The sequence below is a fragment of the Nothoprocta perdicaria genome, unplaced genomic scaffold (genome assembly GCF_003342845.1).
Source record: "Nothoprocta perdicaria isolate Ctin4 unplaced genomic scaffold, notPer1 scaffold_443, whole genome shotgun sequence".
NCBI lineage: Eukaryota > Metazoa > Chordata > Aves > Tinamiformes > Tinamidae > Nothoprocta > Nothoprocta perdicaria.
This window is the reverse complement of record NW_020455692.1, coordinates 156,194-173,911: the sequence shown is the minus strand read 5'-3', so window position 1 is coordinate 173,911 and position 17,718 is coordinate 156,194. Positions and strand designations below refer to the sequence as shown.

The 17,718-nt window shown below is 55.1% G+C and overlaps 1 protein-coding gene across 1 annotated transcript in view; it reads right to left on the bottom strand.

Moving 5' to 3' along the window:
* TEX264 (testis expressed 264) overlaps window positions 1-17,718 on the bottom strand; it is a 52,951-nt gene that overhangs the window by 31,953 nt on the left and 3,280 nt on the right. The window contains exon 3 of the mRNA XM_026046460.1: window positions 11,409-11,630. Coding sequence (XP_025902245.1) covers window positions 11,409-11,630 — 222 coding nt within the window. The remainder of the gene's footprint in view (window positions 1-11,408; window positions 11,631-17,718) is intronic.

Genomic DNA, 17,718 nt, shown 5'->3' with positions numbered 1-17,718 from the left:
CTCAGAGGAAAACTCCAGAAGTGTGGACTGGACGGGTGCACAGTGAGGTGGATTGAGAGCTGGCTGGATGGCAGAGCTCAGAGGGTGGTTAGAAATGGGGCCAAGTCTAGTTGGAGGTCTGTGGCCAGCGGCGTCCCCCAGGAGTCAGTCTTGGGCCCAGTGCTGTTCATCTTGTTCATCAACCTGGAGGAGGGCATCGAGTGCACCCCGAGCAAGTTTGCGGGCATCGAGTGCACCCTGAGCAAGTTTGCGGACAACACCAAGTCGGGTGGAGCGGCCGACACTCTGGAGGGCTGTGCTGCCATTCGGAGGAACCTGGACAGACTGGAGAGTCGGGCGGAGAGGAACCTCCCGAGGTTCAAAAAGGACAAGTGCAGGGTCCTGCACCTGGGGAGGAATAACCCCAGGCACCAGCACAGATTAGGGGTYGACCTGCTGGAAAGCAGCTCCACRGAGAGGGACCTGGGAGTCCTGGTTGACACCAAGTTAACCATGAGGCAGCAGTGTGCCCTCGTGGCCAAGAAGGTCAATGGGATCCTGGCCTGCATCAGGAGGATGTTGCCAGCAGGTTAAGTGAAGTTATTCTGTCCCTTTACTCAGCTCTGGTGAGGCTGCACCTGGAGCACTGGGTGCAGTTCTGGGCTCCCCAGTATAAGAGGGATGTGGAGCTTCCAGAGAGAGACCAGTGGAGGGCAACAAAGATGATTAAGGGAGTGGAGCATCTATCGTACGAGGAGAGACTGAATGAGTTGGGCCTGTTTAGCCTGGAAAAGAGAAGGTTGAGAGGAGATCCAATTAATACGTATAAATACCTGAAGGGTGAATGTAGGGAGGAAGGGGCTTCCCACCATCTTCTCAGTGGTGGCCAGTGACAGCACAAGGCACAATGGATGCAAGTTGAAACATAGGAAGTTCCATCTCCATGTGAGGAAGAACTTCTTCATTGTGAGCATGACAGARCCCTGGCACAGRCTGCCCAGGGAGGCTGTGGAGTCCCTTTCTGTGGAGAGTTCAAAACAGGTCTGGATGCCACCCTGCGCCACATGCTCTGGGTACCCCTACTGGAGCAGGGGGGCTGGACTAGATGATCTCCAGAGGTCCCTTCCAACCTTAATGATTCTGCGAACTGGCTGAAACCTCCACTCTCTGGGATGCTCTGCCCTCTTTAGCCCTTGGCAAAGAGAAAAGGGCCTCAGAAGATCTCTAACCTGCAGCTGCCTTCTCTGAGGTTTGCTAAAATGATCCAAGATTCATTAACCCAACCTCATTCCCAACACAAACACCAGAGCACTCCACCACTGCAAGGATGCCCTGAGCTCCTGCTGCAGAGCCAAGAAGGCCTTAAGACCCCCAAGAGACTCCACACACCCTTAGAAGAAGAGCTTCCTGAGGCCCAAGGGACAGGGGCTGCACCCTTGCAGCGTGGGGCAGCCAAACAGGCTGAGCTCAAGGATTTCAGCGAGCAGGAGGACTGCAGTGCCACAGCCCAACRCTTAAGAGAGATTTTACTCCATGAAGGCCACGAGGAAAACACACACAGGACAATAATGTCTTCCTCACAATACTGCGTCTAAGCCACATCTACTGCCAGCACAAGGAGACCGTGGCRGGTGCATCTGTGGCACGTGGACCGGCGGGCCTGGGAAGGCGGTTGCCGACGGAAGCCTGTACCCACACAAACCGCTTGAGACGAGGCCCTTCCTGCCTACTGCTGCAGAGGAGCTGCTTTTGGTGGGGAAACACAGCACAAAATCAACTAGAAATAGGGAAAAACAGGCAATTTTATATAGGAGACCAAAACTGCAGGGGCTCAGCCCACCATATGAAGTACCTTCGGTGCTGAGTCCCAGGTCACTGGCTTGTCTGCAAGCAATACAGAAACACCTGGCAACAGATGAGTAGCAGCCTGGGGCTGCCAAAACAGCTCCTCGAGAAGAGGGAAGTTGGGAGGCTGCTGCGAATGGCAGGAGATGTGACGCAGAGGCCCAGGCTCCCATATGTTCTGTGAGCTACAACGGAGGAGCAAATTTCCCTGCAGGAAGCAGGTTAAAAACGGAACCGCTCTGCTTAAGGAACTCACCCTGAGTMAGGTTTCAAGGTCCCTACGGCAGTAAACAATGCGGCACAATGGAGAGCCCCTTCAAGGTTCTCTGCTAGAAGAWAGGACAGAAGTCCCCAGGGTCTCCTCAGACTGGGCTACATAGTTCAGATTCAGGAGACTGCTCCCACACCAGCAAAAAGTCCTCGGATKCCAGGCGAGGATGCTGAGCACAAGGTTTAGGTAAGTTACCTGCCAAAAGGCCTTCACCTGGCTTAGTTTTCATCCAAATCCCCTGGGTTTCAAAGCAGGCTGGTCCCTCCCTGCACATACCAATCCTGCGATGCTGAAGGCTGGGTCACTGGCACTCACACAACTATAACTTTTTAGGAAGGTTTTGTTGCTAAAAATACTTAGCAAATCGAAGTCACTGTGAGTGCACGAGCTGATGTGATGTGACATGCAGCTGGGGGTTGCCAACTATCAGTGAGCAGGCAGCCTCGCYGCAGAGGAACGCTGAAACCCAGCTGTCAGGGTAAGTCAGCAGGAGATGCCCACAAAGGTGCCAAGATGGGCTGGAGACAGCTACCCCCTGCTGCGGGTTCCTCCTCCACCGGGAGGACCGGACAGGCCGGGACAGRGGCGTCCACGCGCTGCACGGACCAATATGCAAAGGGCCGCGGCACCCCGTGGAACCGCACATCCCCCCAAAGACGGGCTCAGGGTGGAGCCTATTGCTCACCTGCTTATTCCACTCTAAGGACAAGCACTTTGCTGGCTCCCAGCAGAGCAGCATGGAGAGAAAAACTCACAGGCAAAGCTGCCCTTCCAACACCCCTCACCCACAGCACCCAAGAGCCGCCTTCCAGAACCTCCCAGCCAGCAGGCAAGTGGACAAATAAAAAGCAACTCGCCCCACAAGCCTGGCTTTGCCTGCTTTATTCCTCCCTCCTTCAGGGAGGGGTCACCGGGAGGCAGACCACACCAGCGCAACGCAGGTTGGATGTGATATCCGCGATGCCTCAGTTTCCCTGGCTGTGAAGCAAGCTGCCGCACACTTCCCCGGCCTGCAGGGAGGCCCTTCAGGCTGTACTTCACTGACCTTTGATGGAACAAGCTACGGACTTCCGACACATTACGACGCCTAAAACTAAGGAGAAAAGAGAGCCAAATTACTATGCAGCTGAGCGTTCCAGGACACAAGCAGCGGGCAGCGAGGACACAGGACCATTGAGGACGTCCTCTGTCATACAATAAATAGAGCCAGATCCCTCTCTGAAATGCTGCTCTCCGTGAGTCCCATGAAGCAGCCCCTCTGTTCCCTGGGCTTCTAGCAACGAGGCAGCGAAGCCATTTCCCCGACAGCAGCTTTTGAGATCGTTTTTGTTTCTAAAAGGGGAAAGTAAGTGGGATGTGTTTCAAAAGGGTCCTGTTCCTTCCTACTCACTTGCAAACCCTGCTGCTGGCTGGCTTTCATCAGTAGTAAGGGCAAGAAACAGGGACACGGCTTGTCTTCAGTTCCCAAATCTGAGTCAGATCATAACACTAAGCTCCGAAAAACCCACAAAAGTGGGAAATGTTGAAAGTGGAAAATCTCACAGCCTCTTTGAGGCTGCGTCTGAGGGGGAAACAGCACACTCATCTCCTTCCCACAGCCCCAGGGAAGGAAAGATGAAGAGAGAGGTCAGCAGAAATATGTCTGTGCCACCCTTGCCACTCAGGGTGTCCATGTCCCACTGGCGAAGGGGTCACCTCGCCACCCCTGACCACCTGCAGGAGATGCTACCAGCCCACGTCGGCCTCCACAGCAGAGGTATCTGAGAGACAACCTCAGAGAGCAGAGAGTAGCTGGGAGCTGCTGCCGCCACAGCAGCCAGGTGCACAACCTGTGGCCAGGAGCTGCAAGGCTGCACCAAGAGCTACCACGGACAAAGCACACACAGCCTTGCCTGGGTGACAGGCGGACGCTCGCAGATGCTTCCAAAACCCTTTTCCCCAGCCCCGAGTCCATATCTTTCATCTGAGTCCCTGCYAAGCCCAGAGCCCTACAGCCTGTCATGCTGTCAGTTCTGGTCTCATCTCTGCTATCAATACAAGTTAGATGAGTCAAATCCTCTATGACTCTCAAGGGCTTTTTTTTTTCCGCCTGTTTTTACGAGTTACATGAGGATCATTTGACAACAGCATCAAATAATCTTTTATCTTCCCAGTTACTCCACAGAGACAGCTTCACAGCAGCTACGTTATCCCACCTAGCCAGAGAGACAGGATGCCAGAGCCTTCTGCAGCTCCCCAAACTTCAGGACCCTCATGAACCAGTGCCCACAGTCAAGCTGAGGCAGAGAAGTAGGGAAGAACAAGGACACACAGCTCAAACTCCCAGAAAGCCACAGACATGTTCTGCAGGTGACCCCCAGCTTCGGAGTAAGCTAAGGGATTTCCCCGGTGCAGTAAGGGAGATGATCACCTGCAGAAGTCCTTCCAGGCCAACAAGATGAGGCAGAGAGTACAAGTGTCACAGCTTGGTGGCAACAAGCTTTTTATTGAGGAATCCTGCTCCTTCTGCTCCCCAGGGAGGTAACTTTGGCCTGGTCTAAGGGCTAAGCCTTGATCAGTGGTCATCTGCCTGCAGTCCTAGAACTCTTAGGGGACCTAAGAGGGTAACAAAGACAAGCAAGGCTACTATGGAGGCACAACACTCACCGAGAGAGCTGACTCCTCACTGACAGGCCCACAGCCAGTTTAAAACCCTCTGGTCAGACCAGAGGATCAGCAGAGCAGCTAGTTAATGGCAAAAGAACAGAAGGAAAAATAACAGTGCTCATTTAGACCCAAATTCCCAGAACAAAGAGCATAACATGAGAGAGAAAAAAAATACGGCCTGTACACTAAAACCAGACACAATTCCTTGCGTACAAACCAGAGCAATGGAAGGTCAGATGAGCACCCTAGGAGGGCAAGAGGTACCTCTTGTCAAAAGTGACACTACCTCTTTCCCTGCTGTTGCCAACCTGGTCTTGCATTGCTCATGAATCCCATCTTGCTCTGCAGGTCCTGAACTCTTGTGAATCAAGTCRACATCTGCCACAAACCTCCATCGCACCAGAGCGCGGCAGACCAGTGCCAGGAGCAGCAACGTASAGAGCGTGGCAGAGGGGACGCTGTGTTGTCCCAAGAAGCACCGGCCCCCGTAGCACATCTTCAGACACAAGGAGGAAAAGTCTCAGGTTTGAACTAAGAGCTGCCATTTTCCCMCCTCAGGAAGTGCTGTTCCTGGAGGGAAAAGCAGGAGTGACAGCTCGGGGTCCAGCTGCGGAGAGATGGGCCGAGGAGCAGTAGCTGCAGTCAGGAATTGAATCTTGAGCCACATATAACTAGACTAGACTAGACATATATAACTAGACATATAACTAGACTAGAGCCCCAACACACACGCCCCCCCAAGCTGGTATTTAAAAAGGTCCTGTTCATGGAGCACGAAATAAATGAACTCAGCCAACTGGAAGAAAGAATTTAGGCAGAAAAGATTGTTAGGATAATTGAGCGCTCTTTGGGAATGTCTTGCTAGTTGCCAGCCCCCTGACCCAAGCCCCTCTCACCCAATCAAGCAAAAAGTTCATTCCAAAGCCTTTAAAACAAAAAGATAAATGGGCTGGGAAAATAGTCCTGAAGTCCATCTGTTGTAACAACCAGGAGAAAAGCAACYTTGATAGCGATGGTCAGAGCCAAAAACCCCTGTAGAAATGTGATAAGGGTGGTAGAGAAACACAAGGCACACGGACGCTCACAGGAGCTCCAAGCACCACAGCTTAGCCGAGGTAAAGGACGACACAGAGGTTTCCATTACCCTACAGGCAGGGAGCMGTTCACACTAGGAAACCGCCTAGAGGGTTGGAACCCTTTGTTTTAGGAACAAAAAGAGCCCCAACAGCAGCACAGATTCCTACACTGACAAGGAGAAGCCTCCGTGGCACCCGCTGAGAAGGGAGGAGCATTCAATGAATATTTCTACTCTGGATTTAGAAGAAAAAAGGAGAAAAAAAAAAAAAAAAGCCCCAAAGACAGTCAGAGGATCTTGATGAAATGTTTTCTCTTCCAGTGCAAGATGTAACCCACAGCTTACATAAGCATAGGTTTTAAGAACACTGAAGCCAAATAACAGTATCTAAAGCATGTAAAAGATCCAGCTGACAAGTCCTCTGAAYGTCAGAGAGTGATTCCCGATCAGTTGGGAGATGCTATAACGCAGAAGAGGGTCTGGAGCCTGCAGAGTGTCAATACTGAAATGGGTAAATAGGCTGACTTGGRTAATCACAGGCCCAACAGGCAAGGACCAACTCCAACCAAAACAGAGAGAGCTATGACAGGGTCTTCCAGAAACCTGGAACAATTCAGCCCCACACTCATTCAYACAAACATCAGGGATGAAAACAAAAGGCTGCGTTTCCACATCAMGGGCCTTCGCTCTTGGAAGTACTGTTTTTCAGGGAGATTTGGTGCACAGGGCAGATGGGAGCCGGAAACAGATGATAGCGTAAGGCCTGGCCTGAGACATCTCTTGTATTCCCAGGAAGACAGATGAGAGAGTATCAACCCCAAACCAGAAAACCTCAATATCCTACAGCAACTGGACCGCTGCCGAAATAACGTGTCTGACTCTGATACCTACAATGCAGAGATGTTCCTATGTGAAAAAAGTGGTCAGAAGAGAAACCCACGAATTATGAAGAGATTGGAAAACGAGAGAGAGTGAAAAGGACTTTGCAAGATCTATATATTTAGATTTTCAAATAGAAAGGTAAAAGGTGACTTCATCCAAAGCTGTCAGAGCTGGCAAGAGGACTGAAGTCTGGATAACAGGCTCTGTAATCCAGCAGCCAAAGAAATAATGAGATCCCATGGCAAGGAATGCTGACAAGATACATTTATAAGAGAAAGAAGGCCCAAGTCTTCCAAAGGCTCCTCCAAACGGAGTGCAGGAGCTCTCCAAAACCACCCAGTGTGGCTTATAGCAGGCAGTACATTCAGCCTGTGTGTCCCCAATCCTCCCTGGCCTTAAGGACTTGCCACTGAGACCACCCATCCACCGAAAGACACATGCGCTTAAAACATCGCCTCACGAGCTGGGTGAAGCAGCTATCACCTGGCAGGAGACATCCCACGGCAGAATCTGGTGGAGGGAGAAGGCTGCGCTGGGCACGGCGTTTTTTGCTGAAAACCACAGAAAGCAACTGCAAGAGATGAAATCCCGCTTTTCAAGGTTAAGAGTCAGAGTTCTGACCCAGGCAGCTCCTATTCAATATTGGACAAGGCTGAGAGGCACCCAAGCAGGGAGAGCCCTTTTCCCCSCCTCTGCTGCTCCACCTGCACATCCCGCTCAGCTGGAAGGAGCACAACCTCCTTCAAGTGCAGGGCCAAGCTTCCTGCCCAAGAGCCCCAAGAAGGGTCCAAGCTGAGCTTCTTTGCACTGCTGAGAGCGGCACTGCGCTGCCAAGCCCAGGGGTGCATTGCCCTGAACAGGCCAGATGGACGTCCCACCTAGGGCGCAATCAGGGCTGCCCGAGCGGCTCCAGGGGCTGTCAGCCTCGCAGCGCCTGCAAGAGGCAAAATGCGGACACAAAGAGACTGGCAAACACAACAGCCCGCCGCAGAGAGCTCATTAAACCCAAGCCAGAGCGAACCCTCCCCAAAACGGCAGGAGGTTACGGTTTAATAACCACCTTGAAGGGCCGCAGAAATGGGCCACCACGGGAGAAACACTTGCCAGGTGCTCTAATTGACAACCCCCACCTGCAAGGGGGCACTTCTGCTGCTGACCCGTGACACCCATGGGTGCATTAACCCTCACCCTTCTGGCACGGCCTCTCCGCTCCACTTTGGGCCGAGGATAACGAATAGAAGAAGTTCATCAGCCATGTGATCAGGCAACATAGCCTACAGGTTTCTGACAGGCATGAAAACTACAGCGAGGGGCCAGCAATTTGAAGAGCCTGGATATAAGAGGTGGGATTCAGGACTCCTGGGCCTCGTCCTCAGCTGGGCAGGGGTGAAAGCAGGGCACACCTGCCTGGCAGCACGGAGAGGCACTGGCAGGAGCTGTTTGGAAAGCAACGTGCTGGAGCAATGCTGAATAACCCCAGCCTACCCCTCAAACAACCCACGCTCAGAGCAGCAAGCCAGCGCGGTCTCCTGGGCTTCTACAGAGGCAAATCAGGCCAGTCGCTGCTGCTSTCAGGCTGCCGTTAGAAGAGGAAGAATTTCTTCGCTTAGCTGCCGGGAAGGCTTGGAGGGCTGCTCCATTTCCACATGGTTGCCCGAAGTCCTGGCTGCATCCAAGGCAGATGCACAGGAAGGCCGCCAGCTCCCGAGCAGCCGGGAGTCACCGGGGTGCCCCAGGGGAGCACTGGGGCCAGGGAGATCTGGGCAACAGCGACTGTGTCCAGCGAGCTCAAACCACAGCACATTCTCCACGCGCAGCCCTTTGGCCGCAGCTCCCCGTGCTTGCACCCTCTGCCTCCACATCCCCCAGGCCCTCTCCTGGCCCTCTGCTCCCCAGATCCTCACCTCCTGCCTCCCAGCACCTCCGCAAGCCCCTTCCCAGGCCCCTTCTTCTCCCTTTGCCCCTCTCTGGTTCTGCAGCAGCTCCCTAGCCCATCCCTCTCCCACCTCACCTCCAAAGTCTTCCACTTCCCTCCTTCCAACCCCACTCGTGGCAGTGGCTCCCCTGCCTGCCTCCTCCATCTCTCCCCCTGTGTCTCCCACCTCCTCTCCCCCACCTCCTTCCCCTTATTAGCAGGCTGCTCTGCCGTCCTCCCATCCAGCAGAAACAGCTCCACTAGAGCCGATTCCTTCCTGCCTGGAGCAGGCGCCTCATCTCGGCCTCCATGGCCCCTTGGAGGCCTCCTCTCTCCTGTCATCCCATCCCCTTCACTCCAGATCCCAGTAAGACACGAGGGGACAGCTGGACCCGACCCACAACTCTCGTTAAAATCATCTCTTCTTCCAAGCAGACACTGTGGGGAAAAAATGAATTAATCAATTAAAATAAATCTGTCTCACTGCTGTCTCRGTTTCCTTAAGGGAGGCTGGCACGGGGCTGGGGAAGCAGAGGGAGAAGAAGGGATGGAAGAAGCTATTTGGAGAAGTCATCTCCATGGTAACCCACATTCCCATCGCAAAATGGGCACAGGTCGCTTGTTTCCATGAAAGTTTTTTTTCCCTCCCGCCTTCCTTCCCTTCTCCCCTCCCAACCTTTCCCCGTTTTTCCCTGCCTCGTGGCGGGGAGCAGGAGGCACCAGGGCGTGCCCTGCCGCAGCCACGCACATCCCGAGCGTCTCCCTGCTCATCACCAGGCAGAAAGGAGCTGAGCGCTGGCTCGTGGGTCCCAGCAGCCCTGCACAGACAAACCTTGGAGCAGGGACCCAGCCAGGCTGCRTGTCGTGCTGCTGCTCCCGTGTGAAGGAGAAGCCCTTGGGGCAGGTCTCAAGTGACAACTCATGGCCAAGCTGTAAATCACCTCCTACTTTGCTCCCAAAACACGGCAGAAATCCCAGAGCCTCCACACCCTTGGCACAGCACACGGGGACAGGCAGGAGCCCAGAACCCGTTCCCTCCGCCCCAAACCAGCTACCGCTCAGGCAGGGAACCTCATCTCCCTGTCTCCTTCCTCACAGTCCATCTAGCACAGCTGGGTGACAACACTCTGCGAGGGTAGACAGTGGCATGTGCCCCCAAAAACGTGCTCCTGGTGTCTCACAGAGCCTCCTTCCCACACAGCTGAAGATCTGCCATCAGCTTCACGGTGGCATCAAGGAGAAAGGGGCCCATGCCTGAGGGCAGACTTTGCTCCAGACAAATCGTGAGGTGGAGATCAAGATGGGTCTCCCTGATCCTCCTCTGGCACCGGCCACTTCCCTGGACGCCGGCACGTCCATAACATCTCAGTTCTTCATTTAGTTCAGAAAATGGCCACTCTCATTAAAAGCTGCCAGGTGTTCCCAGAAGAATCCAGGGTTCCCTTTGTGGCTCCAAAGATTTAACGGCTTGGGTGAATGATGTGTTCACCGGGCCCTTTCCCAGCACATCAGGCAGGTTCCAGGAGGAGACACAGAGAGCACAGAGCTTCCGACAGAGGATGACAGGGACCAACACACCCACTACGCTCTCCATGCCAGYCCCTCGCAGCTTGGTGCCATCTTCAGCGCGGGGTGCAAGGTGGCAGTGCTCTCATCTGCCATCTCTTCTGCTAGTGCCTACAGGAAACCACCTAAGGCCAGGGCAGACAAGGTGGCCTGTTTCCCCGAGCCCTGAACTGAAATTCTTGTGACCAGGCTGAACTGAATTTCTTGCAAGCAAAAAAAAAAAAAAAGAAGAAAAAATCTCTGAAGAGATTCTCACAGTTCCCCCACAGGGCTGGGATTTTTGCCAAGAAAAGCAAGTTTATAAATAGAGTGTTTCCACGTGAAATTTCCAAAATGAAATTTCCAAATGAAATTGCCGGCACTCCATGGGCAAATGAGCCACAGGGTGAGCACCACCCTTTGCCAAACATCTTCCCCGACGAGGAAGCAGAGCCACCTTTCCCCCACCTCACAACCAGACAGGGCCTTTCCTGCTGTCCAGAAAGGCCTAGACCCAGGGGTGTCCATGTCAGGTGGGATCCACTCCCTCGTCCATCCCTCTCCCCTCTTAAAAATGCCCTCATTGCAGTTGGCCCTGGCACCTCAAAACCTTACACAAACCAGCCCCACGCTTGATTCAAGAAGACCTGCAGCAGGGAGAATAACGAGTTGCTCGGGGAGGCAGCAAGGGCTCAAACAGTCACAAGTTCTGCAGGGTGAAGGCCAGCAGGACTGGCAGAGACACGCTCCACATGGAGTCAAAGGACGGTGAATTCAATCCATGGCTTGAAATCACATTTTCACCAGCTTGGGGGGGCAAAAGGTTTCTACCTTCCCCCAGCAGGAGACATCTGCCCTGTAGGTTACGCTGGCAGCTGAACCAGAAGTTTCACAACACCATACACGACAACTAGGGCATACAAACCTGCCTGATGAAAATTACTAGCCAGACTTTCAAGCAGTTTTTACCCCTCCATAAGAGAGAAATAGAACAAATCATCAGATAAGAACTTGCTTCTCCCAATCAGACAATAGAAAAGCCACCCCAACCTTCAGTGATTGAATGAATGTACAGGGGGACATCCCTACTCGGCAACTATGTGCTGGATGACAGGGGAGATCATGCTCATGTCATCCAAGGGAAGACATCAAGAGGCAAGACCTGGGAATAGCCCTATCAGCTGAGGGCAAGAGGAGCTTTTAACGCTCTGGTTAACGAGCAGGCCACTCTTCTCAGCACAGGCGCTTACCTTGATGTAGGTGTCAAGGGCCGGGTGGACACGGCTGACTGCCAGGTGGATAGACAACGGCGTGGTGAACGGGAACGTGGCCATGACCACGTGGCTGGGAGCAGGGAAGGAGAAGATCTTGAAGCCATACTTCTGGAATTGCTTGATCTGCTCCTCGGACGGCTTCGCATCGCCCTCGCTCAGGATGCGGCCTATGGCAAACCGGCACTTTTCTGGGGCCACCTGGCCGAAGGGAACAAACAGACAGTGTCAGAAAAAGAGAGGCTCAACGCAGACCAAAGCATCGCACGTTCAGCTGCTGAGCGTGGCAGCCAGAAGGCTTCAAAAGCTGAATGGCTTTTACCTGACCAAGCTGTGCCAGAGCTCGGCTTCAGAAAGTCCTTTCCCCCACTATGGGCCGAGTTTCTCTCCTCAAACCTGCTACGCAACTCAGTTTTCTTGGCTCCCACCCGAGGAGCATAAGTCAAGGTAACGGCTGTGGCCAGCAGTCCAGCACAAGAGCACCAGGGACAGCAGAGCCAGCAGCTGCTCCTAGGCAAGACGCTGATCTGTCCCAAATTGTTCGTGATCCTGCCAGGTTTGCACGTGCATACCCAAATGAGGGAGAGACACTAACCTCTCTGGAGAGCAAAGGGCCTTGCAGCCAAGAACAAAACCTCGCTCAGCTGTCTGCTGGCAAAAGCCTTTCATCCAAACCTGTCCCTTCTTCCCCAAAGAAGGAGAGTGCATTCCGAAGGAGAAAGCTGGCTGGAGGGGACCCTCCACCTCTCCAGGACAGCAGCACCACCACATGCTGCCTGCTCCACGGGCCACAGCTGCTGCCAAAATCTCCCTCGCGCCGGCACCAACCGTAGCGAAGCCCTGACTGCACAGGGATGCTCAGTGCCATTCCCACGTGCAGAATATCCCACGGCTCGCTGTGCTCGTGAGAAGCACAGCAGCAGCCCACCTTGTCTGCTTCCCCGCCACCGCAGAGGACAGAGCTCCGCTGCCACATGGGTGACAGGGTCTGCAGGACAACAGAGGGCAGGTTCAGGCAAGGCTGCCTCCAAAGGTCCGGGCCGCCTTGGTCAAGCCAAGTCTTCTCCCAGATTGCCAGTCTCCTCTCAAGGCTGGAAGCTGCAGGGTCCCCAGGCAGGCCTAGGAACAGGCTGACTGCTCCAGGAGAAGGGCGGCTGGTGGCGATGGCCCCAGCGCTGTGCTGGCCCACGCAACCTTCGCCACCTCCGTGCATGCGCCCCAGCAGGCAGATGTTCCCACTCCTGCTTTTCAGCCAAATCCCACCGCCCAGCTGCCCGTGCAGCACCACACAGGGATGTGCCAGGGGACAGGGCGGCCTCGCGGCTCTGCCCGGCCACCAAAGCTACCGCCCCCTCCAGCCCCCAGAGACGCTCGGAGAAGGGGCTGGCAGGCAGGGAGCTTCCAGGGCCAACTCTCCTTTCCCTCCTGCTGCAGGGGCTTAAAAGAGAAGCCCAGCAAGGAGAGGAGGGTGCAGGTGGCACCAAGGAGGCAACGTCCAAGCAGGCCAGATGTGTCGGTGCTCCTGCTGCCTGCCCTCAAACCTGCTTGCCAGAGAGAGGGAGCCCCAGATGGGACACACAACTGGAAGTACCTCAGCTGCCTCCTGCTAACCACCTCCCTCTTCTGCAGCTACCAMAGGACAGGGAACAAGCATCTCCATGCCTTGGAAGAGGCATCCAAAACCCACCAGGATCTGCTCAGATGAGTGTCAGAAACCATCAGGGAGACAGACAACCCGCTCCAATCAGCCCTGAAACCCTGGCAAGAAAGACAAAGGGCAGGGAGAAGGGGCGCATTGTCACTCGCCCACCTTCCACCCCCATGTGTCCCCCAAGGGGGTGGCTGCCCCATGCTACCCATCTTGCTCTGCCTGCACTGATGCTCAGTAGTGTCCTCTCCTGGAGCGACCCGTCCCGCTTGGGGTTGCAGGACCTTGCCCTCCCTTCCCCTTCCAAAAATGTTGCTGCTGCAGCACAGGAGCATCCTGGAGGGGAAAGAGAAGCAGATGCAAATGAGAGAACAGAAAAAAATATATATATACACACACACACATATATATACACACACACACACACACACACACATATATATATATACATATATATATATATACACATATATATATATGAGTGGCCATATCATCCAGGAGGCAGGGGACTCGTGCGAGACAGCTCGCTGCTGTCCTCGTGTGCCACAAGAAGGAGATGCACGCAGGGCTTTGCAGAGCAACGCTAACTCGGGCAGGAGGCGGGAAGAACGGCTCACCCCCTCCAAAAAGGGAGAAGGAGCAAAGAAAAGGGACCCGTGTGGGTAAAGCAGGAGCAGCTCTGGAGCAGACTGAGATTTGGGATGGCACCACCAGTCAACCTGCTTCTTCAAGGTGCGCTTGGTGTCCAGCTCAGGACAGGCTCTGGCACCGGGTACTGGGAACAGGAGCAGCGCAGGGCACCTGCAGCGCGCTCGAGCACCACTCAACTCCTGTGGCTTCACAGCAGCCCCGCACAGCGCTGCGTGCCATAAAGCCGTRCAGCACAACCTCCAACAAGATGGGAAAGGGTCCCCCGCAGCAAAAACCAGGAACGGCAGCGGTGTGACTTCCCAAGCCTGCCTGAAGTGGTTGAAGGGCTGCAAAGTGGCCTCGCCCCTCCATAAAGCCCCATGGAAAATGGCTGGATGAAGCTTAAAACCCCAGTAATTCCTGAAAAATACCAGCAAGTGGCACAGTACCAGGAGCAGCAGAGCTGTGGATCTTAAAGGTGGATGAAAATGGAAAGAAAAATCTCTTCCCAGGGCACTGTTGCTAGGGATATAGCCACTGCCATCCACAAGCTGCTGCTCTACCACAGAACACAGAGCATTTCATAGCACGTGAGCACTCAGATACTTGAGGAAAATCCAGATAAAATTCCTTGAAATACCCCATTTCCCCTGGYGCAGCCGATTCACCCACAGCCCCAGGGCAGCCACTGCAACAGGACGAGCTGCCAGGGTGAGCCAGGGCAGCCTCCCCACTCTCTCCTCCTTTCAACCACCGCTTCCTCCACGACTTCAAGCCGGTGGTTCTGCCTCCTGCCCTGCCTGGCAAAGCCCATGGCAAGCGAGGGGAGGGAACCCTCCAAAGCAAGCACTTAATGTCAAACCTGGCCTGCCTCCAGCAGCCCTCATCCTTCCAAGGTGAGGCAGGCATGGAAGGGAAGAGCGTGCATTCAAAAACATAGCTTTCTTGGAGACATTTAGTTAAAAATGTCTCATGTGAGCAGGAGTTTGGTCTCACAGGGAAATCTCAAGAGCAGCGTGTTACACTCCAGCTTTCAGCACACCTGCATCTACGGGAAAGCCAACGACAACTGCAGCCTGCCATGGAAGAAGCTCCTGGGGGACTGCTTGCTCCTCCGCAGGCAACAGGAGCTCTGCTCCCTCAAAACACRCAGGGGAAAAGCTTGAGCACTGACTGGTTCTCCTGTTTGCGGGGCAGCTCTGCCTGGAAGGAGCAAAACTCCCTCCTGCATTTGSAGGGCGACTTGTCTCATCCCTCCAGCACTTGAGGACGGGTTAGTCCTTGAGCACAGGAAGGTGTTGACTGCAGGCAAAAGGCCCCAGCGTGCGACTACAGCTCCACTGGAGCAAAATGCGTGGCTGGAGCTGGGCTGGAGCCTGCTGCCATATCCAGCCCTTGCTGCTGAGCTATTTTTGTCCCCTGGCAAAGGTGAGAGGAGGAGGGAGGCTGCTAAAAAATTAAATGAAAAGGCAGAAAACGTGGAAGTTAATATTAATGGTGTCCATTAAAATAGGGAGCACGCTGCTGGCAAGGGCTCTTGGGCACTCCGGGAGCAGCGCGTGAAAACCGGAGGCTGTGAGGGAAGCCCGGGGCACACGAGGCCACGACTGCCTCCCCTGCACCCATCACGGTGCAGAATCAARCGGGAGGCTTCGGCCACCCCTCTCGACAAGGGCTCTCCTTTGCCTTAATCCTGGCACAAAGCTGCCACCCAGTGATTTTCCTGCCTCCTTCCAGCTTTCAAAATCCCACATTCCCTCCTCTCCAGAACTGCTAGCAAAACCCCARGGGGACCATCTCCTTTTCACCACCCACACTGGGACCACCAAAATCGTGCAAGGAGCTGGGGATCTGAGGAACTCACCGAGAGCAGGGCTGGAGACCCCTTCTTGGCAAGGGCCTGTCTGCATTTCACTGCCCGTGGGGCTAGGGATGCTGCAGGACACAGCCATTTCCATGGCCACGTGGTTTCCTCATGGCAAAAGCGCCTAGCTTTGGTCCTAGGCCAACATGACCAGTCGGTTGCGATCTCCGAGCAGAGCAGCCTCTGCTTCCCTGTGCAGGGACGTTTCGAGCCACATCACGGGCACAGCAGCGCCGAGGAGCAGCAGCAGCTCCTCCCTCCCCTCAGCAACGTCCTCCACAAGGCAAGGGATGGATCCCACCTTACTCGAGACCCAGGCGCCCATCCCGAACCAGGCCCTTCCTGACTTGCCAGAAGGCAGGGCACCAGTGCCGTGCCCGTCTCAAGAACAATTTCACTCCCGGTGCTCAGCGTAGGCGCCACCAGCCCCGGGGGTCCTTGGCCTGACTGTCCGAGTCCAGGCAAAGCGCAGTCCCCTTGTCCCTCCCTGGAAATCACCCCGGGCTTTGCAGGAGGGAACAGGCCACCGCAGCCCGGGGTTTCCTCCTAGCTCCGTCCTCGCCTGGTGGTTCTGCAGGCGCCCCCCGCCTGGCCCCCTCTTCCCATGAAGGAGACGGGGATCTCCCCGCGGGGCTGACCTCATCACCCAGCGCTATCCAGGGGCTGCAACCGGTAGAAGCACAGACGCTACCGGAGCTCATGACACCTCAAAACCGCCCCGGCTGAGACGGGCAAGGGTATGATGGGACCCGCTCTGCAGCAGCCATGGGGCAGAGAGCAGCCCAGACGCAGCCTCACGCATCCCAACAGGCCTGACCTCCTGGGAGCACCCCTTGGCAGCAAGAGCCAACGCTGACAACCCCCGTAGAGATGGCAGGAGCATGCGGCTTCTCCCGGCTCAGCGGGCAGGAACTCTGGAGCCACAGGTCAGCCCCAAATCCTCCTATCAGAGCTCCTGCTTGCAGGAGAAGAGTGCAAGGATTGAATCTGTGAAGCTTCATCTTCRCCCTGCACCAGTGATGGCAGAAAGCAGCTCCCAGCTCAAACCACAGAAGGACCAACAGACCAGAAGGATCCAACAGAGAAGCAGTTCATCTGTCTGGGATCGCAGCCAGGAACTCCCAGCCTGATGCACAGATGTGTGGCCAAGAAACCACCTAGAGGCCCTGGTCACCACCCCTCCCAAGGGCCCTGCTGTGTCCTGCCACCTCCAGGAGCTTGCCTTGTCCCTCAGCAGGGACATCAAGTTCTCCCAGTGGCATCAGCAACCAGAGAAGAGGAAACAGCATCTTGAGGATGGGCTGCAAGGACAAGAGTTGGTGAAAGGCAGAACTGGCCGCTTGGATTCCTGCCACAGTGCCACTTAGTCCATACACCAGCCCATACCTGTGCCCCCCATCAATTCCGATCCCTCATCCAGTCCAAATGAGCCACTTCTTGTGGGCAGAAGTGTCCAAAYGTGTAGGTGGGACCCCATCTCTGCCCAGAAGGGAAGTCCCCACTTGCCTTCCCAGAGAAGCAGAACCACTGATCCAGAAGCAACAATGGGAAAAGGGACATAAGGCAGCTAGTCATGCCCTGGGATAATAGGGACACCTCCATCTAGGCGGCTGAAGGCACCAAACTCCGCAGAGCACAGCCGAGCCCAACGCCTGCTGGCCTCCAATCCCTCCCTGCCACAGCATACTGCATTTGCACGGGCAGGAGGCAGGTTCCTTAGTGAAGGATGGTCACCTCAACAGCCCAGGGATGAGCAGCCCTGAGCAACAGCCGGCAGAGGCCACCCACAGCGGGCAGCATGCATGGGCCCTCATCCCTCGCAGCATTCCTCCTGGGACACACTGCCTACCGCGGAATTACCAAGGAGCCAGCCTGTCTGCCACAGACAAGCGCCCACCCACCGCTACCTGGTGCCCTCGGTGCCACCTCGCCCTGGCAGCCAGGCTGCCGAGCCTGGCTGCACGTTCATCTGCTCCCGGTGCTGCCCCAATTGTACCCAGCAGAGCACTCGGTTCCGATTCGTAGCAGAGTAGGCTACAAACGTAGTTCAGGCACTAAACTGATGATACCAAACTGGGTGGAGTAGCTGATAGCCCTGAGGGCTGGGCTGCCATCCAGAGGGACCTGGACAGACTGGAGGACTGGGC